Source organism: Alligator mississippiensis, chromosome 3 (genome assembly GCF_030867095.1).
Source record: "Alligator mississippiensis isolate rAllMis1 chromosome 3, rAllMis1, whole genome shotgun sequence".
Classification (NCBI taxonomy): Eukaryota; Metazoa; Chordata; order Crocodylia; family Alligatoridae; genus Alligator; species Alligator mississippiensis.
This window is the reverse complement of record NC_081826.1, coordinates 31,242,557-31,255,666: the sequence shown is the minus strand read 5'-3', so window position 1 is coordinate 31,255,666 and position 13,110 is coordinate 31,242,557. Positions and strand designations below refer to the sequence as shown.

General features: G+C 45.5%; 1 protein-coding gene across 1 annotated transcript in view; it reads right to left on the bottom strand.

Moving 5' to 3' along the window:
• SYBU (syntabulin) overlaps positions 1–6,997 on the bottom strand; it is a 58,273-nt gene extending 51,276 nt beyond the window's left edge. The window contains exons 1-2 of the mRNA XM_014611612.3: positions 6,868–6,997; positions 6,413–6,632 (exon numbers count right to left, since the gene is read on the bottom strand). Of these exons, the coding sequence (XP_014467098.1) occupies positions 6,413–6,632; positions 6,868–6,894 (247 nt within the window). The 5' untranslated portion in view covers positions 6,895–6,997. The remainder of the gene's footprint in view (positions 1–6,412; positions 6,633–6,867) is intronic.
• Positions 6,998–13,110: the final 6,113 nt, after the last annotated feature.

Sequence of the window (13,110 nt, the reverse complement as noted above, 5' to 3'; positions counted from 1 at the left end):
TTTAAGTTAAACCAGACTCCCCGAGCATCCTGACATGCTCTCTGGGCTGGGCACGGCTCTCTGCTCCACAGCAGGGCTGGTCCCTCCTCTCTGCTCCCTCTGGAGCTCTGCACAGACTGAAGGCATCTGCCTAGCTTCTCCCTCTCCCCTCCCCATTCCCTACTAAGCAGGGATTTCCTGGTCCCTTCTGCCTTACACAGACACCTTTCAGCACTAGCTAGCAGACCATATGCTGGCTACGGTCCATGTTGTGACAGACAGGACAAAGGCAGAATCAACAAGTAGCCAGTAATGTCTCTCTGTTGTTTTCTTAATGAAGGGATAAACACTGTGTTCTCAATTCTAGGCTGAGCTGGATGGTGGGGGAACAGGACCCCTTCCTAATCAGAGCATCTTGGCCATGCCCCCCCCAGCTCAACACCGTGGATGGGAAAGGAGGGCTGTTCTAGCACCCCCCAACTTCTAACCTGAGCCATTGCAGGCATGTGCCTGAATTTCTGGGATGTCTGTGCAGTTACAAACTGATTCAGCCTAGCCAGGTTAGACTAACCTGCAAAGATTGAAGCAATTCAGGCTCAGGCTTTTTGAATGTCTGTCCCCAGCCTTTATCAACAACTAGCTCAATTAGTAAAATAGTCTCCAAACTCAAGTGAAGCTCAAGTTATTCATGGTATATATGGTAACAGAACTTCCTGCTGCAAAGAGAGTGAATTTACAATGCAAATGCACATTCTGAATACATTTCTTGACCTATGAATGCAAAACAAGAAAGAGAAAGAAAAGTAAGCTTGCTTTATGTTCATGAATGAAGTGAGGGAGAAGAAAATATTGAAAACAGAAGCAACATTTTCAAAAAGAGAAGCCTAAAGATAGGCTCCAAACTCCAATTTTTTAAATTTTTGGCTAAAATTTTCTAAGTAACAAATATTCACATATTATAACCTCTGCTTGTCATATGACTTTAGGACTAGGAATACTATTTGTCCTAATTTAGAAGAGGAAACTGCAGGTGAGACTAACAGCCAGAAGAATACTTCACTATCAAAACAAAACAGCTTCTCTGGCTCTCACAGTCCATTACTACAACTGATTATTAAATACAGAAGTGATTCTTTTATGGCTACAGCACCTCAGCACAGCTAGCTAGCTGTTTCAGCACTGTTTCTAGTTACCTAATAAATGTGATTGCATACCACAATAGATACAAAGATGAAGAAAAATTTAGCACCACCACACATGTAAAATTAAAAAAGGCTTTCATAAAGTTTTCAAGGAGTTAAAGTGTAAGTTAAAGAGGAGTTAAAGTCCCAAACTGACCCGCTAGCCAAATGGAAGTCTACATACACTACTAAATTTAGCTACTCTCAGCAAAACAGTGCCTTCAATCTGTAAAGAAATCCCCTTGATATCAGAAGGTGTTGCACACAAGAATAAAGGAGAGCATTCCACCCTAAGTATGTTATCGTCTATTAGACAAATACTGTAACTGGAATTGCCAAAGAAGAATTTAAATGAGTCTCTTTTTTTGAGGAAGCTGCAGAAACAGGACTATAAATTGGATGGCTGGTGAAGTTTAAAACGTGTATTTCCCTCCTGCTTGACAAGGTGAGTCTGGGGAGCAGTTTCAAAATCAAACTCAGTGCAACTTATAAGGAAAACATGCATGACATGGGGAAATACTCAGTAGCAACTTAGCCAGATGATGTTGCTGGGAGAATGTTTTTCACAGCTTGACATCTGAGTCCTATGGCTGACATCCAAACCAAGGAGGGCAGGGTTAAGGGAAAAGAAATACTTTGATGTCAAATGGCAACCAGCACTGACTGAAGCCCATAAAACTTTTCTATAGGGAGTATGCACTGTAAATATTGATAAAGACATGTGCATTTTCTAATCTATTATTAGTATCCAAAAAGCATTTGGCAAAAAGGAAAGTATGTTTTAATACATCTTTAACCTGAAACCGAGTTGATAAGATTAGTGAGTACTGTCACACCATACCTTTGTACTCACAAAAACAAAACAGAAACCAATACAACCAGTAACTTATGCTAATTATATTACATTTCCAGTAAATTGAAGAACATGTATTAAGTTCCTTGATAACATCTTTTCTAGTCTATATTAAAACTGAGGGGTAACATCACCCACGTTATAACTGAGTTCAAGCAGAACAAATGCTTCTCTCTCAGTGCACAGTGTAAGAAACAAAATTAAGTGCTTTTATCCTCCTGTTGAGTGATATTTCTTTCCCTGTCACCTGCTTCAAGCTTGCAGCACCATTAGTGTTCCCAAAGGTTCTGATCCCTTTTATTTTCTGTCCACTGCCAGCCTGAAACAACATTAGCGTGCCCCAAAAGGCACCGCGGCTGTCAATTAGGGAGGGAAGACCTTGAAGCCTTCTGGTATGCATCGGGGCTGATGTAAACAGACAAGGAATTTTAACAGACTCAGAAGCTCTGGGGAAGAACACAGGAAATCTGAGATTCAGAGTGGGCTGGGGAAAACAATTAATTCTATTAGGGGAAGAAAAGAGGAGGAGTCTATATATGAATCCCATGTCAATAAGGGAAAAGTTAAGGTAGATAGACACTTTTCAAGGTAAAGGCTGAGGGGAAAGGAATTATTCCAGCTGTTGATTTATGCTCAGCTATGCTTACACAGTTAGGTAATTTTCTTTTTTTTGTATGCATTACAGAGGGGAGGGTTCTTGATCTTTACTTCAATGCTCACAAGTTTTTTTTGCCACCATAAGGTCATCTTCCTGATGATCTGTCCCACCTCTTTGGATGTTATCATGTTGCATTTTATCATCATGGCTGTGCAGGTCACTTGACAGTTTGAATGTTTCAGATCCCTACCCAAAGTTCCTGACAATCCAAATGAGTCATACCATGAACAAAAGACAAGGAGGATGAGGTAGATAAGCGTCACAAGATGTGTACTTATTGATAAAGACATGTACGTTTCCTTATCTATTTTTATTGTCCAAAAAGCATTTGGCGAAAAGGAAAGTATGTTTCAATATATCTTTAACCTTTAAATAGCATGGAGAAAAAGGCTCCTCATCTTACATTTGCATACAAGGAACCCTCATTAAATACACTGGCTATCATTAAACTGTTGCCAAAAACAGCATGTGCTCAGTCATGGGAACCAACTATGAAGCAGAAACATGCTGATAGGAACCATGTTTTTGGCTTAAAAAAAAACAAACAGGTGGGCGTTCACTCCACAGGGAACTGGCATCAGGCCTGGAGTCACCAGGAAATATCAGGTCAGTACCAGGAGGATCAGAGCCAGTCCTAACACCCTTCCCTTGGTGCCAAAAATGCTTGATCTTAGCCAAAAAGCCAAGATGCTGGTGGGAACCTACCACTTTTTTTGGGGGGGGGTAGGGGGGGGGAGAGGGGAGGGGGGATTGTTTTATGTTCTGGGTCAAATTAGCCAGATCATGTCTGAATCCTTTTGATTAAGCAAAGCTCAATCATTCAAACACCGTATGTGGGGCTGGAAGCAGCAAGTATCCTCCACCCCAGACTTTTCAGCTTGCAGTGTCAGATGCTTCCAAACCCATTGGCAGGCATTCTATGTGCAGACCCAAGTCTGGAGGCTTCGGGTTCGGATGCCACTGAGTCTCACTTGCCCTCAGCCAATGGCCTCAGGAGCAAGCTAGGAAGGAGTCCCACATTTTCATAAAGTAGGTGTGTAGCCGAGATCCTCCCGCTGGAAACTGGCCAGTGGGAAGCTAATTACAAGACTCACAGAGCATTTGGACAGGGGTGCGCCCTCCACTACACAAAGTCACTGAAATCCAGCTTGGCTTGGGTGCCACACCACTGCAGTGATGATTACACTTGTTCTTAGCCCATGAAGGCTGAGAACCTACCACAAGGATAGATTAGTACAGCCCATTTGAATAAGACATATGATAGCGCCTATTGAGCACAATCACGTTCAGCACCAACTCTTTTTAAAGTTATTGTGAACCACTGCATTGCATACATGTCAACTTCCACAGCTGAACTGCACTTTTCTTGCTCTTTTCCAGTGATTCCTGCTTCTTCACCAGCCTTAAATATCTGGGAAACACTACCAAGAAAGACTAGCAGGTCACCCAGAATCCCTCTTCTGCCTCCTCTGTCAGCCTGTCACATAATTAGTGTGGTCCCACCTTCCATGAAGTGAAGCAAGACCAGGTTGCCCTATACTTTGTCTGCATATAAATTATTGGAAAATCCCATTACAAGAAAATCTCAGTTCCAGTCATGAGGGGGGTGGGTGCTAATTAGCACATGGATCCTTCGTGGGGGGTATCCAGAAAACACATATATTGAGTAGTGGTGAGCTGTGGGGTCACCATGTCTGGAAATGCTGTTGACTCTGGTGAGGCCCAGTCCAATGAAGTATGTGGTAAGTCACAATATTTGGACTAATATTATGCATAGTTTGTATTCTGTATAAGTAGTTGTGAACATGCTCCTTAAAATATGTTTATGGTGTACCTGTGCTAAAACTTACAGCCATTTCAAAACAGGAAAAATACATCAACTTTGGATGAGCTAAGTCTATGGGTATTATATGCAAGTTGCTACTGCTACGTGTCTTTCAAAGTCAGTTATTTCCAATTTGCTCCTCATTTCCATCCACTCAGGGAGAGCAAGGTCTGATGGTAAGGAGGAGAGGAAGGGGCTCTAGGGGTATGGCATGAAACAGCTGTAGAGATGCCAGCGGGAAACAACAAAAAGCATTGAAATGAACCAGTATAGACTGTATAGAGGAAACAAGAGCTTACTAGAGATAAGGTATGGTCATCAAAAGATGTGCAGAATCTTAACAGGAAATCAAGGAGTTTGAAAATTATAGTTTTGAATATCACTATGAGAGTTGGCTTAGCAATGCCAAAATATGAGATCGCTCTGTGTGTGTGTGTGTGTGTGTGTGTGTGTCTACATCTATAGATATAGATATATAGACATATATTGAAGGCAATAAAATCTACCAATTGGCCTCAAGAAGGAGAAGAGGAGGATCCTCCTCTAGCGTGTTGAATAGACTCGAAAAATGAAATCCAGGTGGGAGCGCACTAGGGCATGAACAAAAGTTCTAACCCCAAGGGACAATTCTGTAGATAGCATAATACAAATGTACTTCCAAGAAAACAATTCAAAATGAAGCACTGCAGTAGGAAATTCTCTGAAGCCACCCCTATATTCCGTTTACAGTGTCTCATGAGGACATACGTAAACAGAAAATCATATGAGCATACAACAGGACAATCCAAAAGTAATGGGGAAAAGATTTCCATGTACTTCCACACTTTTAAAAATTAAAAGTAAGCTAATGGGTCACTCCACTGAGTCTGAGGTCTGAAATACATCATGCTGAAACAGATGTGGATATTGCAAGGATTCTCAACCTTTTTAGACCCAAGGTACGTCTCCCACTGCACTGACAGGAACATTCACAGACTTGTCGGTTCTGGACTCTGAGGTCCGCTCGATTCTACGGCTCGAACAATAAGTCAGAGACCTGGTTTCAAATTTTCCATGTTAGAAAGGGCTATATTAAGATATTTCAAACAACCTCAAGAGGCAGCGGTAGGAAATGACAAACACATCTGGTTTATTTCTGGTAAGTCATTTAGCTCCTGCACTTTCTGTGGGTCCAGCATCTCCTATGTACACCCTACGTTTTGCTAAACACTCTCCAGAAGTAAGAGCAGCCTCTTGACCTATTATCTTTGGAAACGAGGCTTTTTTCCAACCAAGTTCATTTCCTCTGGATACCGAAGACTGCAGCCACCACTTCTCCACTCATGCTGCTATATGGCTATTGATTCCATGGAGCATTCCCCAGATGGATCAATGTTGAGTTTTGTATAAAAAAATAAAAAACATTTCCCAGCCCATGACCTCAGCCTGCCATCCCCAGGGCCCCCTAGCCCGCCTGCTTCCCTGTGTGGATCCTCTGCTTTCCAGCAGTCTGCCAAGGCCGCCTTTCCCCAGGGCCTCTTTCCCCCTCTGAATGCTGATCTACCAGGCTGCTCTGTGCCAGTGGAGGTGCCAGCTCCACTGGGGGATAGGATAGAAAACTTTTGAAGTGGGGGACAGGAGAGAAAAAAACGGGGATAGGATAGAAGTGGGGGATAGGATAGAAAAGCCACTCCGGCCTGAAATGGAAACACACAGGGTCACTTACCACCTGCTGCAGACAAACCAACGCAGGGGGGTGTCTGTGCGGGCAGCAGGCTCTCTGCGCACCAAGCCCCTATGGGCGCGCCTGAGGCTCAGCGGGCACGGACAGTCCCACCCCAGCCCCGTGGTGCCCGCCAGGCCGAGCCATGGGCCACCCGGGCTGCGGCGTGCGGGGGGCATCCATCTCCCGCGGCCTCCCCCCGCGCCGCCCCTACCTGAGCAGAAGCTGTTGCTGCTGATGGTCCTGGCGGAGCCCCCCGAGGAGCTGCGCGGGTTGAAGTCCCTGCTCTCCTCCTCCGAGAAGGGCGACTCGGAGGCCGGCGACACCTTGTGCAGCGGCGGCGGGGCCAGCGGCGGCCGCAGGACCAGGCGGGGGATGCGGCTGCGGGAGACCTCCTTCTCCTTCTCCTTCTTCTCCTTCTCCGCCTGCACCTTCTGCTCCTCCCGGACACACGGCGGGCGGTGAGAGGCCGCCCCGCCCCGTCCCGTCCCGTCCCGTCCAGCCCCCCCTCCCCGGCCTGCGGGAAGGGACCCGCCCGCCACAGCCCAGCCCTGCCCTGCCCTGGCCGCCGGCACCCCGGCCCGCCCCGCTCCCATCCCGGGCGCCACGACCGGGCCCCCAGCCCCGCTCCCCGCACCTGCGCCCCGGCCCGCCGCCGGCCGCTCTCACCTGGGCGCTGTGGCGCAGGGGGCCCATTCCGTCGCCGCCGCCGGCAGACACCTGGCATGAGAGAGCGGGCGCGGGCTGAGGAGGGGCCGCGGCTGCCGCAGGGACCCGCCGCTCCGCTCCGCTCCGCCCGCCCGCCCGGACACGTGGTGCCGCCGCTGCCAGCTGGGCGCCGCCGCCCGGCTCTGCGGCTCCGCCTGCGGCTGCGGCGGGCCGGCCCGGGGCACCGCCGCTGCGGGGAGGCAGCGGGACGGGCTCGGAGTCGCCCCTTCCTCCACCCTCGAGGCCGGGGGCTGCGAGTGACGGCGGTCCCCATGTCGCACCAGCTCGGTGTGCCCCCCCGCAGCACCTCTCTCTGCCCCCGGGGGCCAGCCTGCGCTTCGGGGTGGAGCCCGCGCCCCTGGGGGTCCCGGTGGTGCTCGGTGTCACCGGTCACCTTCTCCTGCAAGACCGCCTGCCCCCACCGCCCAGGGTCTCCTTGTTGATAAGGCAGGAGGTTGTCACGAAGTGCTTTGCGGTGGTGCTTGGCCCCTCCGTTCCCCGGCCCCTTGCCCCCTTTGCCGCAGGCTGTGTGCGCGCACCGGGCGGGCTGGACCTACGGTCTGGCCCAGTAAATGGCAGCTTTTATGGTCTTTTGAGCTAGTTATCAGGATGCTCCGGGGGCTCGCACTTACCCATGTACCCAACCACACTCTGGTTATTGCTATGGACCCTGCTCCCGCAGCCCTGGAAGCGCTGGAGCTAGGAAGCACCACTGCAAAGTGCTGCGTAACAACATCCAGGGCACTGGCAAGCCGACAATCCACCCACTCCCTGGCTTGCCATGATGGTATGAAGCGTCTCTGCCTCATCTATCAGGATATCACCCACAGGAGGTGCTGAAGGTCTTCCTGGAGAAGGTGATCCACAATGCCAACCCCAAGCACACCAAGCACAGGACTGTGACCGCCATGGGTGTGGGCTCTGCCCTGAAGCGCCAGGGTCGCACCTTGCATGGGTTCAACTCTCAGTACCAAAACCCTACGTCACGTGGCGGCAGAGAGCCGATGATGAAAGGGAGTGTGAACTGGGGATGACCAGGGGTTTTTCCCACTCTTCCTCTCTCATTGGCAGCCTCTGGCACTTAAGGTAGAGGAACTTGATGTAGAGGCTGTTTCCCTAATAGCTACTGATGTCCCTTTCCTCCACGAACCTGTCCAGTCCCTTTTTGAATCTGGCTAAGCTTCCACAACACGGGGTGGCAATGAGTTGCACACTTGAATTACGTGCTGGGTGAAAAAGAACTTCCTCTTGTTAGCTCAGGCCACCTGTCCCTCTTTAGTCCTGAGCTGCCTTTCCCAGGCCAGTGGCCAGCACTCAGCCGGTCTGATCTACTGATTAAAGGGACATGTAGCTGTTACCCTGCTTCTCTTTTCCTGCCCTTCATATGTGCCAGTTACTGTCGGTCGAGCCACAGCCAACAGCTGGCGGGACTGGTGAAACATGTGGCTTAGAACTTAGGCCTTGCAGGTTCAGTCTGGGGAAGGGGAGGAGATTTCTGAGCCCATCTGGAGCCCCTCTCCTCCCCTTGAAGGTGCCACAAGGACGGTTTTGGGGTGGATCCATAATGTCGATGAGAAGGGATTTGTTTCCAGATAAGCCTTGAGGTCCTTCAAACCCTCTGATTCTGAATGCCTCGTAGGATGGGGCAGAACATGAAACAGTGAGCCTTTGGGTCTCTTCATGTAGCTTGAGGAACATCAAGTTATCAGTGAAAGGGTCGGTGTGGTGTGGTGTGGTGTGGTGTAGTGTAGTGTTTGAGTGTATCTGTGTGTGTGTGGTGTGTGAGTGTTATCTCTATTGCTCCAAGCTGTGCTCTTCTACTCAAAAAGTGTACCAGTCCTTGCCTGGCAATACCAAGACCCCTTTCAACCTTACATCACACAAGTCAGGTGGTCATTGTTATATTTGTAAAAAGCTTAGCATTCCTAAATGAAAAGTGCTGTGAAATACTACACAAGTCTATTTATTAGAAGCAGCCAGGCAGAAAACAGCATGACATGTCCTGGACACCGACCTCCTGCACTGACACTGCAGAGTCCCCAAGGAAAGTGTGGGGTTGCAAATCGCACACCAAACCTACAAATTTGCAGACTAGCTCCTCCATCCCACTAGGCCTGGGCTTCTTGTGTGTGTTCCTCCGGTGAGACATTCATGGCATGTGCACATTTGAGATTTCCCTTATGCACCAGCAAAGCTGTTGCATCAGTAGCAACAACAGAAGCTGCGCAGCAGCACTGCCATTGCCATAGTAACTCAACTAAGGCAGAGCTGATGATTCAGTACTGTCAGACCCGTCTCCATCCCTTTGGGTTTGGAGCACAATCCTGTTGCTTAATGTACTAAGAAACAAGATGTTCAAAACAAACCCTCCATGTTGCCTTAAGATTTCTAACTACCTCAAATCAAAACACTTTGTCTCCTACTGTGGGTTTTTTTCACCTTAACATTAAGGATTTCCAACTTAACATTAAAATGATGAAACAATTATCAGTGTTCAAGCAAATTTTCCCCAATGTACCAGTATCTGGAATAAACCCAAGGAGTTATCATATTTTTGCTTGCTTAAGTTATTTTTACTTCATGTGAGTTAATAATCATCCCCCAGATCTTTTTTTAAAAAAAAATTAACATTTTTCTCCTTCATTTAATAATTTTAACAAATATAGTTTGTTTTCTCGGCCAAAGAATATGAATTTAAAAACTCACTCTGAAAATATTTCACCTGATGTTGCTACAAAGAACACTTTGGATAAAGCGTACCTGAAACAAAACAAAATATTTCCTTTCTTGTTATCTTGTGTATGGGGAAAAAAGTTTTCTTCTGATTTGGAATGAAGGAAAATGTCAAGTACTGAAATGACCTTTCCTTTCCTCTCATGTATTATAGAAATGCAAAAAAAAAAAAAGGGGGGGGGGGAAGGTAGGGAGGCAATAAGAAAACAAAACATAGACTGTATCTGGAGAATCTTGGCTTTTGTTTTCCATAACCAGTTAGAGACTTTGGATGTCCCTCTCCTCACTCCCTGTATAGAGCACCTAGTTGCCTACGTTCAGTTACACTGGATTGTTTTTCAGGATCCTTATTTGTCCCTACTGACTGTATATGGAGCCTGTGCATTGAAACCTGATCAAATTGAATTGCACTCCCAATCTGAGGCATCTGGGATTTAGATATGGGAATAGGTAAGTGCTTTTGAGATCCAAAGACTGTGACTCAATCTAGAAAATGTGTAATAAATACACTAAAGGTCACTGAAACCTCAAAAAAGACAAGCACAGGTCTCATAGGCCATGGGCAGGCATTCATTTCCAGCAGTAGATATTTGTGAAAAATTTCCCCTGCTAGACAGCTTTTCAGGAGAAGTACCAGACAGGTGTTGACCTTCTAGCCTCTCCTCCTCCCCTGCTCTCTGTGCCTTCACCAGATTGGGATGCTCTTGGTCTGGGAAAGGCATGGGGAGCAGCAGCTTCTCCACTCTTCCCAATCCCCCAGGGGAATGGAACAGAGGAGAAAACTCCCCACACCTTCCTCAGATCCAGGTCTGGGGAATGGGTGAGGAACAGCCTCCTCCACTCCACTCCAGGTACCCAGGGAACAAAGTGCCCTTTTGCCCAGCTTGGAGAAGAGGAAGGAAGGAGCAGCAGCCATTCCCCCTCCACCTCTCCCATCCAGAAGGGGAGGGAAGCAATAGGGCAAAGCCCCTTGCCTGTTTCTAACCAGAGACCCCAGTGTAAGGAGCAGGCAGGGAGCAAGATTTGCCTGCTCCTCCATTCCTGCTCTCTAGGAACAAAGAGGAGAGAGCAGTGGGGCAACCCCCTGTCCACAACTCAGATGGATGTCTCCAGTCTGTGGAATGAGCGGGAGGCTTTGCCCCACTTGTTTTTCAACAATAAATTGAATGAATGCTTGTACACTCATAATTTCTACCAGGAGAGTGATTTTCCTGGTACTGGGGTTTTGGTTGTAGCCATGCTGGTCTACAGGCAAGGTTCTTTGAGTAGATGTAATATCTTTTGTTAGACCAACTGAGTAGTTGGAAAAAAGTTCTTAGCAAGCTTTTGGGTGCAGTCACCCTTCTTCAGGCATAGGAACAGCAGAGACTTCCTATGACTAAAGAAGGGTGACTGCGCCCAAAAGCTAAAAACTTTTTTCCAAGTACTCAGTTGATCTAATAAAAGAGATCACATCTACTCAAAGAACCTTGCCTGTCCGATTCTCCTGGTAGGAACATATCTCCTGTATATGGCCATAGTATACAGTAATTATTCTTAACTAAGGTGCTGTCAGATCCTTTTAAGGGTGACATACAATATTATCACCGTTTGGTGTGCAAACACCTACACATAATCCATAAGGGAAACCCAGAAATTTCAAATAGGTATCCAAAGTGTTAAAAAAATTCTGACCTGTTGTGGATTTTGTGAGTTCTTTGCAACAGAAGAATTGCTCTAATATTTTCCTGTAGTAAAAAAAAAAATCTTTCCAAGGGGTACCTTGAGTCTAACAATTTTGAGAACCACTGATATAAAGTGCATTCTCCTAAGAACTAACAGATGTTCAAAAAGATGTGGCCTGCAAATTCAGCCATGGTCTTTGAACTGAAAGTTGCCAGGAAAGATTGGGCACTGGGCCAAATTCTTTTGGCATTTTAAACCATGCCTCCCTGCAATGGGTTCATTAATCTACAATGGTAGAATAAACAGTGTAGCTCCTATGCCATAACCAGCCTTCGTCTCATGCAGGAACACTTTTAGATAACATTTGCACTGGGGAGAAAGGTCACTATGTAATGAGGGGTCATAAAATACATTCACCTTTCCCTTCAATGCAATGGCCTCTACAGAATTTTATTTTGTCTGCTCCTCTACTATGTAAGTGGATGGGAAAGAACAATCTTGATTCAGTAGAATTCTCATAGCTAGAAATTTGCACAATTTTCCAATTCAGAGTTTAAAAGTAGTACACTCTTGTCTCTGCAGCTGAGTTATTCAGAAAAAAAAACCTTTATGGTGCTTCCTGTAAATTCAGTTGAGTAAGTCCTCTCATTCCACCCAATTTGACATTGATACTATACACCTGCAAATGCTATTTTTCAAACATTCATATTTACCTATCCAGAATCTAATTTACTTGCCCTTGAACTCCATGAGCTGTCAGCTGTGTGCCTTGCAGCAATCAGCAAAATGCAAAAACCCTTTTATGCTTCTTAAGGGCTATGAGCCAAATTTTGTTCTCAGAGGTGCATCTATACTGAATCACAGGAGATGTGTGTCAGAGAAATACATTTGGCCTTGTAATCCTGACAGTGAATCATATAATTCAGTACATGAAGTCAGCTGATGTTACTTTTCTATAAGTTTTATGAAGAATGTTTCTTTTTCCAGCTTGAGGCCTACGATATTTAATTTTTTCCATCCACAAATATGACATAAACTTAAAATGAAAAGGATCTATTCAAATGATGCTGAAATTCAAAACTTGGGAGGAGATAGAAATGTGATGGATTGTGAAAGAAACAAAATACAGAAGTGATCTTAAAATATTGTGTGGAAAGCATTCCATGAATAAATTGATTCCTGTAATCTTACTATTCATTTACCTGTAAATTTGGAGATCATTATATATTGGTGATAAGGCATAATGCAAAATATACATGAAATGCAACATGAAAGGTCATTCATTTACTATTATGAAAAACATTTTGGGACAGATTGTTTTAAAAATTATTAAAATTGAGAGAATGAGCAAACTATAGACACCTCTATTAAATTTGGATCTTTTAAATAAAGACAATGGCAAATTAATACAAAATAAACTAATAAATCAAGAATAATAGAACATTAAAAGCCTATGTTTTAATATACATTCTCTTATTCAAAATGTAATTTTTTTTTTTGCACTTCTTAATTCTGATAAATAGAGATTAGGCACTTTTTATACCCTGCTATGTATATATTCTTGATGCATCAAATCAAATCCAAATTCCTGCTTCTTTTTAATTGGCTCTGGAACAAAGAAAATTGCAGTAAGATAACAAATATCAACTTAAACTTTTTCCCAGGTCTGACTGCTCTATCATTATTGCTCAGTTAACAATCTGGATCCTGTCTTCCAAAGGAACAACTCCCACCTCCTTCTTATCCAAGTTGGACAACAGAACCCATTTAACCATTTCTCAGCAAGAAATCAATCAATGCATCTGC